This window comes from Canis lupus, chromosome 2, assembly GCF_003254725.2.
Source record: "Canis lupus dingo isolate Sandy chromosome 2, ASM325472v2, whole genome shotgun sequence".
Taxonomy (NCBI): Eukaryota; Metazoa; Chordata; class Mammalia; order Carnivora; family Canidae; genus Canis; species Canis lupus.
In genome coordinates, this window is record NC_064244.1 from 70,994,480 (window position 1) to 71,012,320 (window position 17,841).

At 41.4% G+C, this 17,841-nt stretch overlaps 1 protein-coding gene across 1 annotated transcript; it reads left to right on the forward strand.

The window, feature by feature from the left end:
• Positions 1–833: 833 nt before the first annotated feature.
• On the forward strand, positions 834–17,230 carry RPA2 (replication protein A2). The gene is made up of 9 exons (XM_025447326.3): positions 834–1,107; positions 1,344–1,450; positions 5,793–5,894; positions 6,025–6,138; positions 8,323–8,397; positions 9,058–9,174; positions 14,791–14,898; positions 15,080–15,174; positions 16,490–17,230. The coding sequence occupies exons 1-9, from the start codon at positions 1,098–1,100 to the stop codon at positions 16,572–16,574; spliced, it is 813 nt and encodes a 270-aa protein (XP_025303111.1). The 5' UTR covers positions 834–1,097; the 3' UTR covers positions 16,575–17,230.
• The last annotated feature ends 611 nt before the right edge of the window (positions 17,231–17,841 follow it).

Below are 17,841 nucleotides of genomic sequence, written 5' to 3' on the forward strand. Positions count from 1 at the left end.
GACCACTTAGCATCTCGTTGCCTCGGCTGCCTCCTTTGTTAAAACCGAGACCGTAGCGGCATCCACTTCACTGGATTGAGTTGCTAAATGTGAAGTATTTAAGACAGTGGCTGCAGTTTTAGAAAAATAAAATGGCCCAGAAACCCAGGGACCGTACCTATCTCATTCACTGTTGAATCCCACTGACCAGCACATAACTTGGAACAAAAGAGGCAGCAATACATACTTTTTACCAAAATAAGAGAGGCATGAGGGAGCCTAACAATCTAGCGAAGGAGCTGACCGACGTGCTCTCTCTACAGGAGGGACAGAACACTGCTACGTGAAGGATGGTTTAAACAATCGGGGAGGCAGAGGGGACAGGAGGTGGGCAGGGGCGTCCTGGGGGAGAGGTGTATGTTACTGCAGCCTCGCCGGGGAAAATCAGGACGAGGGAATGCCAACAAACGAAGACAACCTGGCTTTTTGTTTTGTTCTGTTTTGGTTTTTTGCTAATGAACTAGCAATCCCACCACGTGCCTCGCAGACAGCGTGGCGAGGTCACCGAGTGCGCAAGCGCCGCACGATGACGAGGCGGAGTCGCCGAAGCAAGAATTTTGCGGGGCGGGGTGCTGTGTTGATTAAGGCGTCATCTGATTGGTGACAGTTTGGCGGGAAAAGGAAGACGCCGAACAAAGGAAGTGACGTAAAGTGTCGTTCACGGGGGGGAGGGGGGATTATACGGCCGGAGATTCGTAATTGTCATTTTGATTGGTTGTTACTTTGAGAAACGGCCCTATCAGCCTCTCGCCTCTCCTTGCTTCCGCTTACGCAACTTGTTTTGCCCTTAGTAAAAATGGCCGTAGAGGTTTCCGGCCCCATCGGAAACAGAGTGCGCGTTTTCTTGAGACAGGAAAAAGCGTAGAGTTCGTGAGCATTGATTGGCTGAAGCCAGAAGCGTCCTGGACGCTGATTGGCTCCGTCGTTCGCGGGAAGGAGTTTGTGGCACCAGCGGGAAGTGCGCTTAGCACTGCGGCCGCAACAGGGTTCTGAGGAGTCCGGCGAGCCCACCTGACGGGAGTGTCGCGGACCTCTTTCCTGAGGGAATAGTGACCAAGATGTGGTTCGGTAAGCATGAGAGTCGCGAGGAGGATAGAGCGAGAGGGCGGGGGTCGGAGAGAGGCGCGCGGCGGTGGGAGTGGAGGAGGCACAGGGTGGCGAAGGGGCGGGGGGCCGGGGCACGGCGGTGGGACAGGTTAGCGCGGTGCTGGGGGTGCTTGGCTGTGGGGGGAGTCTGAGGGGGCCTGGTGTTGTCGAGAGGCTCGGGAAGCAGCGCGGGCACTAATACTGCCGTTTCAAACCAGGCGGATCTGAGAGCTACGGCAACTCCGCCTTTAGCGGAGCCGGCGGCTACACGCAGTCCCCGGGGGGCTTTGGATCGCCGACACCTTCGCAGGCTGAAAAGAAATCAGTAGGTTGAAAGAGTATTTCGTTTTCTTTCTTTCTGTCTTGAAGCTCCTAACACCCCTGGGAGAAACTTGATGCGGCGAAAGATTCCAAACCTGAACTGGTTGGATAATTAGCAATTCTTGCCTTACCGAATCTTAGAATTAAGTGCTGGAAGTTTTTGAAAAAATAAACTTTCTCCTACATTCACTTCCACTGTTGAATCGGCTTTATTTTGAAATTTACCAATGTAGCTAATGAATCAGTCTTGTGGAAAAACTGGACTTGTATTAGCCTACTTTGCATTCTTCATGTAATCGATTTTTTTTTTTTTTTAAAGCAAAGCGGTAGAAGTATTAAGCAGAAACACGGAGAAAGCTCTCAGAAGTGAGAGGGGTCCCGACAGGGTTGCCCTAATTTTTTTTTTTTTTAATTAAACGTAATGAAGTGATAAAAAGCTGTGGAAAGAGCATGTTCTTGGATAGATCTATGTGCTACCATTGCTCCAACACTATTTACAGGGTTTTATTGGACAGATTTCTTAACATTGGGAATCAGATGGGATTGCTACTAAATGGGATTAATAATACATACCTTACAGGTTGTTGTGAGACTTAATATTCTAGTTTATGGTATATATAAAGTGCCTGCCCTGTAGTCACTTTGAATAAATGGTCCCAGATTTCTTTTTTCTTTTTTTTTTTTTAAGTTTTTATTTAAGGAATTTCTACACCCAACGTGGGACTCAAACTCAGTGATAGAGGCCATAGATTGAGTCACATTCTTTTCTGACTGAGCCAGCCAGGCACCCCTGATCCCACATATTTTAGTTAAAAAGAACACAAGTGTTGGACCCAGAATACATAGTGTCCAGAATCACCTTCTCACTGGCAGTATCTTTAGTGGCACAACTTGAACCTTGTGACCCTTGGTATTTCTCATCTGATACTGGTACTAGTACTACTTAAATCACAGGGTGGTTCTGAGAATTAATAAATAAGGTAATGTATGGGGAAACAATCTGTAAAAAGATGTCCAGATTCTTGTTATTTACCCTTTCAGAAATGAGTTTACATTTCACAACTACTGTTGATTTCATCCTTTAAATGCAAGGTTGATTTGGCTACTCTGTTAGGTGTCCTTCAGATGTGGTGTTAAGATTCAGTATTAGCAGGTTCTATGGTTTTTATACAGATTGAAAAGCTTTTACCTAAACCGTTAATTCAGGAGTGTATGTCGGTGGGAAAGAATTCATTGATAATTCCCATACATTTGGGCGTTGCTTTATATTTTTCATACAATTTCATATAATCATTCCATAAGGTATTGTTTACTTCCTTATACAACAGAGGCTCTGGGAGATGGAGGGACTGCCTAAGCTTCTATAGCTAGTAAGTAAGTGGGACTAGATAGTACACACGGGACACAAATCCAAAATCTGGTGAGCAGCTTCTCTATTGCAGTTTTCTTTTTCCCAGGAAGACCAGAGGGGACTCTCGTACTCTTTGTCTTCCCTAAGGTTGTGAAGGAGAAAGCAAAAATTAGACCATTGGTTTTCATCTTTCTAAGCTTGACTGTTTTCTTCATTCTAGTTGATAGAATTTTTCTCTCAGATCCCTAACTTGGATTGTGTATTAAGACAGCTTTTCAGAGAGTGATGATGGTTATAAGCTGGAAATTCAAACCAAGGGATCCCTGGGTGGCGCAGCAGTTTGGCGCCTGCCTTTGGCCCAGGGCGCGATCCTGGAGACCCAGGATCGAATCCCACATCGGGCTCCCGGTGCATGGAGCCTGCTTCTCCCTCTGCCTGTGTCTCTGCCTCTCTCTCTCTGTGACTATCATAAATAAATAAAAAAAATTTAAAAAAAAAAAAAAAAAAGGAAATTCAAACCAAGATCTTTATGTTTTTAAATCTAGTGCCTTTTCCACAGTAAATTAGATAAACACCCTATCTAATTTCCTATCTACTGTAAACCTGTTACATTTTATTGAACCATGTGAAATTTTCAGTACTGACCACTTTTTACCCATAAAAATGGTGTTTTCATACAGTGCTGTCAGAGTAACCTGTGATTCATAGCTAGAAAATAATTTTTAAGTTAAATATTCTTATCCTGGCACACTCTCTGTGAATCTCTTGGAACAAACCAGGGACTCCTTGCAATCATAATAGGTGCTTGTTAAAAAACAAGTGTCTGTGATTTGAGATAAATTTGAAGGTATAGGTAACACCTCAGGCATTACCCATACGTAATTTTTTTAACTGAGGAATGATAATGTTTGTTGAATACATAATACACGTAGAAATCAGCATTAGTATTTTTATATACATTGTATGTTTTGTTTAGAATTTGAAAGGTGGATGTCCACTGGACAGAATTGGTGGTGGCATGTCCAGGGCTATGGAGCTGGGATTGAACACAGGTCCATAGGACTGTGTGGCACCAAAGCCCATGTTCTTGTTCCTGTTCCCAGTAGTGGTTCTTAGTTTTCTTATGCTGAAAATACAATGAAAATCTCACCTGTGATAGGTGGAAACGGAATATATAGTAGTGAGAGCTAAAACATGACCTCAGCAAATTTTCAGTCTATAAATACCAATATCACATGTAACTTCACTTAAAAAATTCCATAAGGTAAAATTGAAAAGCATTTATTGATTCTTTCGTATCCTTATTAAAAGCTATTGCAGATATAAACAGTGAGGAACACTGACAGAATAATTGCTAACATTTTTTGAGTTCTTATGATGTGCCAGGTATTATTTGAAGTACTACACCATATACTTAATTTTCATCATTTTATCATTCCTAGTTTTACAGATAAGAAAACTAAGATCCAAATGAGTTGAAAAACATGACTATGAGCACACTGCTCCTGAGTGATAGAGCCATAATCTTAACCCTCAAGCCTTTTGTGACTTGTGCTGGTAATTGGCAGGGCTTACGTTATACCATCCTGGCAATGCTCATCATTCAAAATTATGCTTCAGCAGAAGGAAATGTTGCTAGTATCATGGACCTTCAGGACAAAGCTGTAACTGCTAAATCCCTGAGTGCCAAGATTCCATTATGTTCTGTCTTACATGTAGAATAGCTATCAAGTTCTTGGTTTTTGACAGGAAGAACTCTAATCTTTAATCCACCATGCATTGTCTTCCTTGTAGTTATTTCCTAAATGAGTTTATAAGAGTGCATATTTACCCTTAGCCTGTAATGCCTATCCCTTACTGTGTTTTCACTGTCAGTGTTTTCATACTTCAAGGTAGAGCATGAGTGCTACTTCTTGAAAGTGCAAATACGTTTTTCGGGGTCCCATGCTCATTCTATAGTATATCAATACCAGGTTTGTTGTACCTCCATTAGGTAGGAGTGTGTTGAGGGCAAATCATATTACTTTTTTTTTTTATCTTTATGCCATGACACAAGCCCTGGCCAGTGGCAGGTGACAATAAGAGTTTATACTGTTGTTAGGCTGCCTTTTTTTTTTTTTTTAGGCTGCTTTTGAATTGGATTTCAGTGTCCTCATTAGACATTCTTTTGCTCAACACATTGTGTCCTTTCCCTTTAAGATGGCCAGTGTGGCCAAGCCTTTATCCCATTTTCCCCAGACTTCCATCCAATCTTGAGAGCATCTGTCCTTAAGAGAAAGCTATACATCTAACTTTTGTTATATTTTATTACAAGATTTAGAGCAACTCTAAAACTTTGTCTCTGCTAGCCATTTCTCAAACCCTTTCCAAATACCACCTAATGTAATTAGTAGTAGCCAGTTCCAGCTTGCCTTCATCCTAAAACTGAAGTTTGTTTTATTCCAGGGGTGCCTGGGTAGCTCAGAGATGGTTAAGCATCTGCCTTCAGCTCAGGTCATGATCTTGGCGTCCTGGGATGGAGGCCCTTATGGGGCTCCCTGCTCAATGGGGAGTCTGCTTCTCCCTTTGCCCCTCCCCCTGCTCTCTCTGTGTGTATCTGTCTCTCAAATGAATAAATTTTAAAAATCTTTAAAAAATTTTTTTTTTCAAAAGCAGGTCAGATCATCCTTCCTTAATGTTGTCCCCACTCTGGCTTGTTTGTTCTAGTGAATCCATAATGCCAAAAAAATTAACCACTGATAAGGAGCTTTGGAGTCAGGCACACCTAGTTTGAATTCAAAAATGTGGTATGTGTTAGCTATATGACCTTGGTTTCCATCTCTGTGAAGCAAGGGTGATGACGTTCATTCTGAAGATTCAGTGTTATGTATGTAGAGTGCTGTGCTTGCTTCAGCAGCACATATACTAAAATTGTAAAGTGCTTGGTACATGAAAGGTGTTAATGGGTGGTAATATTATTTTCTTAATTGAATGTATACATATTTTTTATTTTCAGAGAGCCCGAGCCCAACACATTGTACCCTGTACCATATCTCAGCTGCTTTCTGCCACTCTAGTTGATGAAATGTTCAAAATTGGGAATGTTGAGATTTCACAGGTAAGTAAAATAGGTCATGGAAGAGATACTTCATCATATGAAAAATGAAATAAAAGTTATTTATTTAAAAATACATAAATGTTGTTTTAGTTTCCAGGAAAACCAAACTTTTTTTTCCCTTCTGATCTAGGTCACTATTGTGGGTATAATCAGACACGCAGAGAAGGCCCCAACCAACATTGTATACAAAATAGATGACATGACAGCTGCACCCATGGATGTTCGCCAATGGGTTGACACAGACGTAAGCAGTTATTTCTGAATTAGAGTGGGCTTACTTTGGGACTCTGGAGATGGGGAACTTTTTTAGTCTTTTTAATTTCTTAGTATAAAAATAATTTATAAGCAAGGCATCAAAGGCAGAAACCCTAAAATGAAAAGTTACTACATTTGATTTCATAGAAATTTAAAATGTTCCAAACCCTACTATACTAAAAGCAAAGTTAAAAGGCAAGTGACAGAGACAATAGAATACAAACTGTGAAAACAGGATTTTTTGTTGTTTTGATTTGTTAGAGAAGGAAGGAGTAGTAGGACAGAGGCAGAGGGAGAGAGGATCTGAAGCAGTCTCCACACAGGGTTTGATCTCACAACCCAGCTATCATGACCTGAGCCTAAATCAAGAATCAGACACTTAACCACTGAACCACCCAGGTGGCCCACCATTTTTAATTTATTAATTTAGCATAGAAAAAAAAGAATGACATTGTCCACCTCTGATAAGAGTGGTAGGTAGCACAGTGCCTCTACCACTTAGTAGGTACTTACTAAATATTTGATGAATGATTTGTCATTGTTTGTTTAGGGAAATGGATACCATTCGACCTTGATGGTTTGAGTATAAACTGATAAAACCTACCTCAAAAATTAGCTGGTGAGGGCAGCCCAGGTGGCTCAGCAGGTTTAGCGCCGACTTCGGCCCAGGGCATGATCCTGGAGACCCAGGATCGAGTCCCACATCGGACTCCCTTCATGGAGCCTGCTTCTCCCTCTGCCTGTGTGTGTCTGTCTCTCTCTCTCATGAATAAATAAATAAAATCTTTAAAAAAAATTAACTGGTGATCAAAATCATCCATCATAAAAATATTGATCTAGCACTCCACTGCTAGAAGTTTACATTAAGGAAATAATTAAAGATGTATGCTGAGATTCAGTTGTAAGAATGTTGATCATAGCATTGTTTATTATAATAAAAAATTAAACAATCTCAGGGGCACCTGGGTAGCTCAGTTGGTTAAGTGTCAGACTCTTGGTTTAGGCTCAAGTCATGATCTCAGGGTTGTGAGATTGAGCCCCAAATTGGGCTCTGCACTCAGCAGGGAGTTGGCTTCCCTCTCCCTCTCCCTCTCCCCCTTCCTCACTGCCGTGTGCCCTCCTGCCCCCCAGATCCTTTTTTATTTATTTGAGAGAGAGAGAGTGTGTGCACAAGCAGGAGGGAGAGGGAGGATCCTGGGATCATGACCTGAGCCAAAGGCAGACGCTTAATCAACTGAGCCACTCATGTGCCCCTTCAAATCTTTAAAAAAAAATTTTTGCCCCTGGGACTTCAGCTCAAGTCATGATCCCAGGGTCCTGGGACTGAGTTCGCATCAGGCTCCCTGCTCAGCAGGGAATCCGCTTCTCCTTCTCCCTCCACCCCTTCCCTACCACTGTGCTGACTCTCCCAAATAAATAGTCTTTTTTTAAAAAATTTTTTTATTTATTTATGATAGTCACAGAGAGAGGCAGAGACACAGGCAGAGGGAGAAGCAGGCTCCATGCACTGGGAGCCCGACATGGGATTCAATCCCGGGTCTCCAGGATCGCGCCCTGGGCCAAAGGCAGGCGCCAAACCGCTGCGCCACCCAGGGATCCCTTTTTTTTTTAAAGATTATTTATTTATTTAGTCATGAGAAACACACAGAGAGAGAGGCAGAGACACAGGCAGAGGGAGAAGCAGGCTCCATGCAAGGAGCCCGACGCGGGACTCGATCCCATGACCCCAGGATCATGCCCTGGGCCAAAGGCAGGTGCTAAACTGCTGAGCCACCCGGGCTACCCATAAATAGTCTTTAAAAAAATAAAAAATAATTTTCAAAATGCGAGCAATAGAGCACTATTAAACCATGGTATATTCATGATACATAGCTGGTGATAGAGAAATGTATATACTGTCACAAAGTGTTTTTTGATGATATACATAACATAGGAATTTGGAACTGGAAGTTGTCTATAGAAGCCTTTTTATTCTAATGTCTGATTTTTTAAAAAGGTAAATTCTAAAAGGCAGGCAAACTAGTTAGTGCCACATGAGGATCCTTTCGTGCTCTTACTATATAATGCTTTCTTCCCATATATAATTTAGCAGTTTTTTTTTTAATTGAGCATTTTAAAAATTTCACTGGCATCCCTAAAACCTTAATGTGATGGGTTTGTATTTATTTTTTAGGATGCCAGCAGTGAAAACACAGTGGTTCCTCCAGAGACGTATGTGAAAGTGGCTGGCCATCTGCGATCTTTTCAGGTAAAGTCAGAAGAAATAATAATTAAAATATATTTACATGAAGCAATTTCTGGAATCATTCCTGAGTTTAGGATACTTAAGATTGAACCAAGTCTTTATGTTAAATGAGAGTTAGATTGAAATTACTTCGTTATTCTCTTCAAAGAGAAATAATGGGTTTTTAGCTTAATATAAAATATAAAACTAACAGGGATGCCTGGCTGAGTCAGAAGTGCATGCAGCTCTTGATCTCCAGGTTGAGTTCTAACCACATATTGGGTATAGAGATTACTTATAAAAAAAATAAAATCTTAAAAAAAACAACAACTACTACTAATGGAATGGTAGAGAAAGAACAGGATCCCTGCCTATAATTGCCATCCGTGGCATCCACTAGGGGTAAAAGGGAGGCACTGGATTCGGAGTTCAGGAGACTATACTCTGCTTGGTTGTATAACCTTGGGCAAGTTATTGAACTCTGAGCTGGTTTTGTTTTTTTGTTTTTGTTTTTGTCCCATTAATGACTATATTAGGGTTAACCTTGAGTTAAAAAATTTAAGTACATAACACATTTTTTCTATATTGACAAAATATAACCAAGACAAGTGCCACAGTGTTTTAACCTGAGGTTGATTTTAATGTGCTTGTCCTTTATTCCCATTTTTCTCTTTATTTTAATAGAACAAGAAAAGCCTTGTAGCCTTTAAGATCATGCCTCTGGAGGATATGAATGAGTTTACCGCACATATTCTGGAAGTTGTCAATGCACACATGATCCTGAGCAAATCTAACAGCCAGGTGAGCAACTTTACTCTCAGAATTTTTCTTCCTCTCTGGAAGAACATAGACATCCACTGTGCTCTGGCTTTGATTGGGGGGGGGGGGGCTTTGATTTTCTTAACGTTTTGAAGGTTGAGCCAGAACAGAGGCCTCACTCAGTCTGCAGAACATTTTCTTCATGAACTTTCCCATGTTATTTTATTCCAAAGGAAGCACTCATGTTTTTTTTCAGAATTACAAGTTCCTCTGACCCCACTTACTTGGAAGGCTGAGGCCTAAGACAATCTTTAAGTGTAGACACATAATTATATAGGCTGAGCACTTGGCTCCAGGATTATATTCAGAGAAAAATCCCAAGTAGGATGGCATTTTACTGCTCTTCTTCTAACCTGTTGGCTAAAACGATGCACCATTATTTTCTCCCTGAAGTTATCTTTCTTGCTTCACATTGAAATTTCTCAGCATTATTTTCTGCTGTGTGAATTCCATTTGTCCAGTCTGTCTATGACCACAGAGGGTTTGTTTATTCTTGTATTAAAATGTCTTTAAAAAAAATAGAATGTCTTTAGATTGGGGTGCCTCTTCTCCCTCTGCCTGTGTCTCTGCCTCTCTCTCTCTCTCTCTGTGACTATCATAAATAAATAAAAATTAGATTGGGGTGCCTGGGTGGCTCAGTTGGTAGAGCATGTGACTTGATCTCAGGGTTGTGAGTTCAAGCCCCATATTAGTTGTGGAGCCTACTTTTTAAAAAAAATGTCCTTTGATTATTCTGGTCTCAGGTTGGAAGTTTATTGGTTACAGCGTAGGAGAGGCTGGAGAACTCATGAACCACTAAGGATGCTATTGCATCCTATTCTGTACCAAACAATTTGGTAAGCACTGGGGATACAGAGAGAAATTCATTCCTTCCTTTGAGAGATATTTTTTTTTTTTTTTTAATTTTTATTTATTTATGATAGTCACAGAGAGAGAGAGAGAGGCAGAGACACAGGCAGAGGGAGAAGCAGGCTCCATGCACCGGGAGCCTGATGTGGGATTCGATCCTGGGTCTCCAGGATCGCGCCCTGGGCCAAAGGCAGGCGCCAAACCGCTGCGCCACCCAGGGATCCCGAGAGATATTTATTGAGCCTGGTATGTACCAATTATTATTCTAGGCCTTTGGTAGGTCTTAACTAAGGAGTGACATGGTCTTGAGTTTTTAAAAAATTCACTTAGGCTGGGCTGATGTATGGAGTATAGATTATGAGGCACTAGAAATAGCAAGATAATTTAGGATTAATAGCAACAGCTGAGATAAAAGGTGGTTGGACTTTGACATATTTTGAAGGTAGAGCTGACAAGACTTCTTGGTGGGTTACATACAGGATATAAAGAGGGAGGGTTCAAAAATGACTTCTGTGTTCAGGGCTTGAGCAACTAAATGAAGCCAGCACATTTGAAGGGTAAAATCCAGAGTTCTTTTGGACTTAGCAAGTATGAGGTGTCAGATATCCAAGTGGAGAACAGAATGGATGGTTGAATGTGTAGAAGTGGGTTCCAATGGAGAGGTTAGGGGTAGAGACCGAACTTTGGGAGTTAAAGCCTTGGATGAGATGAGATAGCTGGGGAGGTAAGAGGTCAGAGAGACCTAAGCTCTGGAACACACTAACCTTTAGAAGTCTGGAGTAGAACAGAAGCCACTAGAAGTCAAAAAAGTCGCCAACTGGCAGGAAGAAACCAGGAAATGTGATTCTGTAGGATATGCTTTAAAAAGTATTTTAGAGGGCAACCTGGGTGGCTCAGCGGTTTAAGGGCCTGCCTTCGGCCCAGGGCGTGATCCTGGAGCCCCGGGATCGAGTCCCACATCGGGCTCCCTGCATGGAGCCTGCTTCTCCCTCTGCCTGTGTCTCTGTCTCTTTTTCTCTCTCTGTCTATCATGAATAAATAAATAAAATCTTTTTAAAAAACCAAACAAACAAATAAATAAATAGTATTTTAGGAAGGAGGGGATGGTGATCAACTGTAGAATGCTGCCTTGAAGTCAGGAAAGGTGATGAGAGAAGTCTGCTATTGGATTTGGAAACCTGGATCTTCAAAAGGGAGGCTTTGATAGAGGATGGGGAAAGTGGGTTAAAAAGAATGGAATTGCATAGAAGGTTTAGGGTATTTATTACCATACTTAATGACATATGTGTATGTATCACATATTTCATAAAAATGATTTCAAAGTGAGAATGTGTAGTTAGGGAGTGGAAACTGGGAATATCGACAGTTATATTGAGGAGTAAACAAAACACCCTGGGGCACTTGGGTGGTTCAGTCAGTTAGGTGTCCGCCTTTGGACCCAGTCATGATCTCAGCATCCTGGGATTGGGCCCATGTAAGGCTCTCTACTTGGCTATGGCTAGGAGTCCACTTATCCCTCTCATTCTCCCTCTGTGCTCTCTCTCAAATAAATAAAAATCTTCAAAGCAAAATCCTGCTATCCTGCAAAGAGTTTGTATTTGAGCTTTGGAGATTCAGATCACTTAATCATAAATGCAGGATAAGTGGCAAGCACAGGGTGCTTTGAAACCTTGACATCAAGAAAGACCCCTTGAGGGATCCCTGGGTGGCTCAGTGGTTGAGCGCCTCCCTTCAGCCGAGGGCGTGATCCTGAAGTCCCAGGATCAAGTCCCACATCAGGCATCAGTCTCCCTGCATGGAGCCTGCCTATCCCTCTGTCTGTGTCTCTACCCCTCTCTGTGTCTCTCATGAATAAATCTTAAAAAAAAAAAAAAAAAAAAAAAAACCCTTGGAGGAGGTGATGCCTAAACCAAGTCCTAAAGGATACATGAGGTGGGGTTACCAGGACATGAGCCACTTTAAGCAGTGTCGGGATAAGAAACAGCATTCAGTTCAGTATTATTGGATCATAAAATGTGAGGCTTCTGTCTAACCAGCAGGCAGTGTGAAGGCATTTAGCTTGAAAACAGGGGACCATGACTGGTGTTTTATTTATTCCAAACAGTAGGCATTTAATGAACATTTATTGAATGAATGCATCTCCTGACTAGATGGGATTTCTCCTAATGAGCTTCCACAGTGTTCTTATATCTGGTATAGGTACTTAACACATATAATGTTGTATCATCCTATTCATTCAGTTCAGTGGATAAAGCATGGAACACATCCTGCACCAGACCAGACACAGTGTGAAGGTGGAGAGGCTGGTGGCAGGAAGTGCCAGGCCAATAGTGTAATGACTGCTGTGAGAGGGAATGGGCCAAATGCTGGAGGAGCTGAGAAGGAAGAACACGGCTGACTTGGTTTGGGGCTTGTCAGAAAGCTCTACAAAGGCAGTGGCAATTAAGTTGGGCTTTGAAGGATGAGAAGTCAGTGTTTCCCAGGCAGATGAGAGGAAGGGCATTCCAGACAGGGAACAACATGTTCGAATCAGAGGCATGTTTATAGTTGGCAAGAAGTCAGGTGCCACTGGGGAGTGAAGTGTGTCAAAAAAGTAACTGTCTGAGGGATGCCTGGGTGGCTCAGTGGTTGAGTGTCTGCCTTTGGCTCACGTCATGATCCCAGGGTCCTGGGATCGAGTCCTGCATCGGGGTTCCCACAGGGAGCCTGCTGTTCCCTCTGCCTGTGTGTCTGCCTCTCTGTGTCTCGTGAATAAATAAATAAAATCTTAAAAAAAAAAAAAAAGAACAGTCAAATAGAGATTTTTGACGTCTAGTTGTGGTAGGTCTCGAATGTGTAGGTTTCTATTATTTTCACAGGCAGGGGGAGCCACCTGAAAGCTTTCCAGCAGAGGAGGGATGTGATCGGAAGCTGAACAGCAAAGGAGGTAGCAAAGGAGGGTTGACCTGAGTCAGAGAGACTAGTGGCTGAGAGGCCACTGGGAGGCCAGGATAAGGAGGGTGGACTTGACCTACGCTGGAGCTTGTGTGATAGGCTGTGGTGACAGATTGTGGGAGGTAAGTGAATGGACTCCCAGACAACTGGAGTCTGTGGGATGGGGTTAGCTTTACTCACTGAGGTGGAATGGAGCAGGGCAAGCAGATTTGGGGACGGTCATAATCTTACTTCAGAGTGTGTGAGAGGGCTAGGTGGATGTATCCAGTCAATGGCTGGGAACAAGAATTTGGCCTAGGAGGAGCTCTGGGATGGAATCCTGGGGGAGCTGTCAGCCTTTTGGGAGATAGGGAGAGAGAAAAGCTGGTAAAAGATACTGAGACAGTACAGTTTGAGAGGTTAAGTGGAGAACCAGAAGAACATGCCTTCAAGAAGCCTATGAAGGGATGGGTACATTCCAAGAGGAATGTGGTCAGTGTGTCTTTCTGAGACTGTTGGGTATGTTGGTTGAAAAGTCATTGGCTGAACACCAATAAAAAAATAAATTTATAAAAATAAAAAAAAAAAAAGAAAATTGAACTAGGAATTCCAAACATAGAAAAAAAGAAAAGTCATTGGGGGGCAGCCCCCGTGGCGTAGTGGTTTAGTGCCGCCTGCAGTCCGGGGTGTGATCCTGGGGACCCGGGTCAGGCTCCCTGCATGGAGCCTGCTTCTCCCTCTACCTGTATCTCTGCCTCTTCTCTCTCTCTGTGTCTCTATGAATAAATAAATAAGTAAAAAATCTTAAAAAAAAAAAAAGTCATTGGTGACTTCATAAGAGGTTGCAGAGGTATATTCAGTAGTGAGCGTCCAAATAGTAGTGGGCTAGAGAGTCATTAAGGAGAAGTGAAATGGAAACAGTGATTATAGTCTGCTGTTCTTAAAAATTTGGTGATAAAAAAAGAATAACAGAGTGATGGGAACCATCTTTTTTTCCTCTCTCTGTCATGCTTCATGTCTAGGTGACAGTAAATACTTGAGAGGGCAGTGAGTGAAATGGGTGAATACAGGGGATCCCTGTGTGGCTCAGTGGTTTAGCACCTGCCTTTGGCCCAGGGCACGATCCTGGAGTCCCGGGATCGAGTTCCACATTGGGCTCCCTGCATGGAGCCTGCTTCTTCCTCCTGTGTCTCTGCCTCTCTCTCCCTCTCTATGTCTATCATGAATGAATGAATGAATGAATGAATCTTTGGAAAAAAAAGAAATGGGTGAATACAGCTTGGTGAGCATCCAGTAATGTATAGAATTATTGAATCCCTATGTTATACACCTGAAACTAATATAACCTTGTGTGTCAACTATACTTCAATAATACAGATTTTTTATTAAATAATTATTTTTAAAGATTTTATTTATTTATTCATGAGAGAGAGGCAGAGACACAGGCAGAGGGAGAAGGTAAAAACAAGCCATAAATAATAAATAAGTGCATGTTTGAATAGTAAAGTACCAAGGATAAATAAAGACTATTATAGCAAATCTCCAGGTAATTTTCTTCTCGATGCTAGTTTTCCTCTGGTTCCCCTCAGCAAAAATAAGGAGCTAAGAGGTACCTTTCTCTCTGTTTGATATTCTGTGCTTCAAAGAGTCACTTTATCTTCCCTTGAAATACTTGTTAATGATGACAGTCATCCTTTCCAGTGTAAGCAATTGTTATTGGGAGAATGGCTTAAATTATTTTTGTGAGCTGCTTAATCAACAGGCTATCTAACAATAACAAGGACTGTGTTTAAATTGGTAAATTTTCTAACACTGTGAACTTCTTTCTTAATTCAGCCCCCAGCAGGGAGAGCACCTATCAGCAATCCAGGAATGGGTGAAACAGGAAACTTTGGTGGGATTAGCTCCATCCCAGCAAATGGCCTCACTGTGGCCCAAAACCAGGTAAACACTGTGTGGCTCCAGAAATTCAAGACACAGGCAGTCTTAAATTTGTTACTTCCCTAATGAATCTCTAAGGTTAGGGACCTGAACCATTTCTTTCTTATAAAGGGACTCAGGTTTACATAAAGAAGTTGATTCAGAGTAGTTGCTAAAATCTTTCTCATTTGAATTGAATCTTCAGGTGCTGAATTTGATTAAGGCTTGTCCAAGACCTGAAGGATTAAACTTTCAGGATCTCAAGAACCAGCTTCAACACATGTCTGTAGCCTCAATTAAGTGAGTATTTGGTTTCTAACAACTGGAGCTCTAGAATTGTACCCATTTCAACTCACCAGGGTTTCCTGATAATGAGAAGTGAATTAAAAATAAAAATAGAACTGTCAGCTGCAGTCTCATTGACAGAAGGGAAGTTGTTCAGTCATGGAAACATAAAAAAAGAACTCAAAATGATGGTGCTTCCCGTCACATCACTGATTAACTTGTTCATTTTTTTTTTTTTTTAATTTATTTATGATAGTCACAGAGAGAGAGAGAGACAGAGACACAGGCAGAGGGAGAAGCAGGCTCCATGCACCGGGAGCCCGATGTGGGATTCGATCCCAGGTCTCCAGGATCGTGCCCTGGGCCAAAGGCAGGCGCCAAACCGCTGTGCCACCCAGGGATCCCTAACTTGTTCATTTAACAAACAGTGATTCCCATTATGGGCAAGGGATATAATTTTGTCAAAGTTGACCAGATAAAATTTGACCTGGAGGAGTGAGATCTTCAGCTCCTGGTCCTCACATGTATTGTCCCATTGGTGTTACTGTTTCCACTGTGGAGATGTGCATTTGACTGTCTGAACCTGAAACCATAGAGCGTCCTTCCAACATCTTTTGTTTCCATGTTAGACAAGCAGCTTCCTGATCCTGATGAAAGAATCAAACAAGCAGAGTATTTTGGTGCATTTTGTTAGTGTAAATCACTTGATATTCTAGGTTTACACAGAAAAGAAAGGCTTGGGTCTAATTTCATTTCCTGTTTTATAAAATGAAGATATTAATTCATATCTCAGAGTTCCAGTGATGATGAGGTACAGAAACACTGTCATGTAGTAGTTGCTCTGTAAATTATTGCTGTTATTAAATAGGCAGTTAATACTATTAATATTATTAAACATGTTACAGATACTGATCCTGAGAGCCTTAAAGGGTATGAAGGTGTTCTATTGTTTCTGCAAAAGGTCTTTCCTTTATGTCCTTCAACTTCCCAGAGGGTTGGTGGGAGGAGGAACTTTGAAAAATAGGTGTTTATACTAGGAGTTTTATGTGCATGCGGACTATATTCTTAGATCCTTGTTTCAATTTGCATAGATTGGCATTTGAGTTAGGCTCTATTTTCTTGCCTTTATACCATTTGGTAGAGGGGTCCAGGGCAGCTCTGTTAGCTATTGTCTCCATGCATTGTTTCAGTTTTGCAATTTTACTCGCACTTCTCCCCGCAAGAGTCCCCTGTGAGCAAAATCTGTGTTTGGCCATACCCAAAAGACAGTTTCCTTTCTTCTGCATCAGTTTGATAATGAGCCTTTTTTTTTTTCTTTCTTTCTTTCTAGGCAAGCTGTGGATTTTCTTAGCAATGAGGGCCACATCTATTCCACTGTGGATGATGATCATTTTAAATCCACAGATGCAGACTAACTGGATCTAATTGAGTACTCCAGGTATTTTCCAGCTGGACCAGATTTCATAATCTGTTGTCTCCAACTGTGCATATGTTTGGTCAGTTGACGTCTAGGGAGTAGGTTTCATCTAGAAAGGGTCTCATTTAACATCCTTTTGAAACTTAGTGCTCTGGCTTTTTTGTTTTGTTTTGTTTATTTTTTTTTTGTTTTTAATTTTTGTTTTTATGAAGCTCAATTTTGGGCAGTTGATGAGAATATAAACCTGGGTGGACTTTCTTAAAGTTACGAATCAGCCATTTACAACATCAGGACTGATGGAAGTGGGAGAGACATACTACCAAGAGAGTTGGGCAGTATTAATTAAAGAATACTCAGGAGTTTCTGCTCCTATAATGTTCCCTGTTGAGAGAAGATGAGCAGAACTAGGGCCTTCAGCAGGGAGCTAGCCAAAAAACCTGCTAACCTCTGCCTGGTTTTGTTCCACCCTTTAGTTGGCTATATGGTATTATTTTCAGAATTGCACTTTCCTTCACCTTGTCATGACTGCTGCCGAAAGTGTGTTTTTATGAACATGAAGTTCTAGAGTCGTGACCTCATGAGAGGAGAGGGGAGAAAGAAATATTTCGATTTCAATACAAAATCCATATGTTTAATAAAAGTTCTATTGCAGAATCTGTGGAAATGTTTTTTTTTTTATTCCTAAGATGGTATAATTAATACTTTTATAATCTGAGATGTGTAGCATAGCTTGACTTGGGTTTGATATCTTGGCTTTCCCATATTTAGTTAGGATCTTGGGTAGACTACGTCAGTTCTAAAGGCCTCCCATTTCCTTATTTATGAAGAGAACTGTGTCATTTCCTCATAGGTGTGTCGTGAAGATTGAGCAAAATAAGGTTTGTAAAGCATCTACCATTGCCATTAGTAGAGGTTATAAAGTGAACCTTAATCTTGACTCTAGCAATATATGGTCACGTAACTGAATTGAATATCTATTATTTAACCTCGAGATGAGACTATCTAAAGGCCTGCAGCCTTTGGTGAGCTTAATCAGTTCTATTTCTTACAAGAGAGCAAACTAGCTCAAAGATGTTTTTGACAACTCCAGAATGTAAGGTACATCTTGAATAAAAGAACTAATTCTGAGGTAAGTTAATGAGATGTAACATGCAAATAAAAATTCTATAATTGCTCTAACCTGTTTCAAAATGAAACCTACTAGCAGCCATGTGGAAAATGCCCACCATCCAGTTTCTAAAAGTGAACAACAGTCTGGTGGTTGT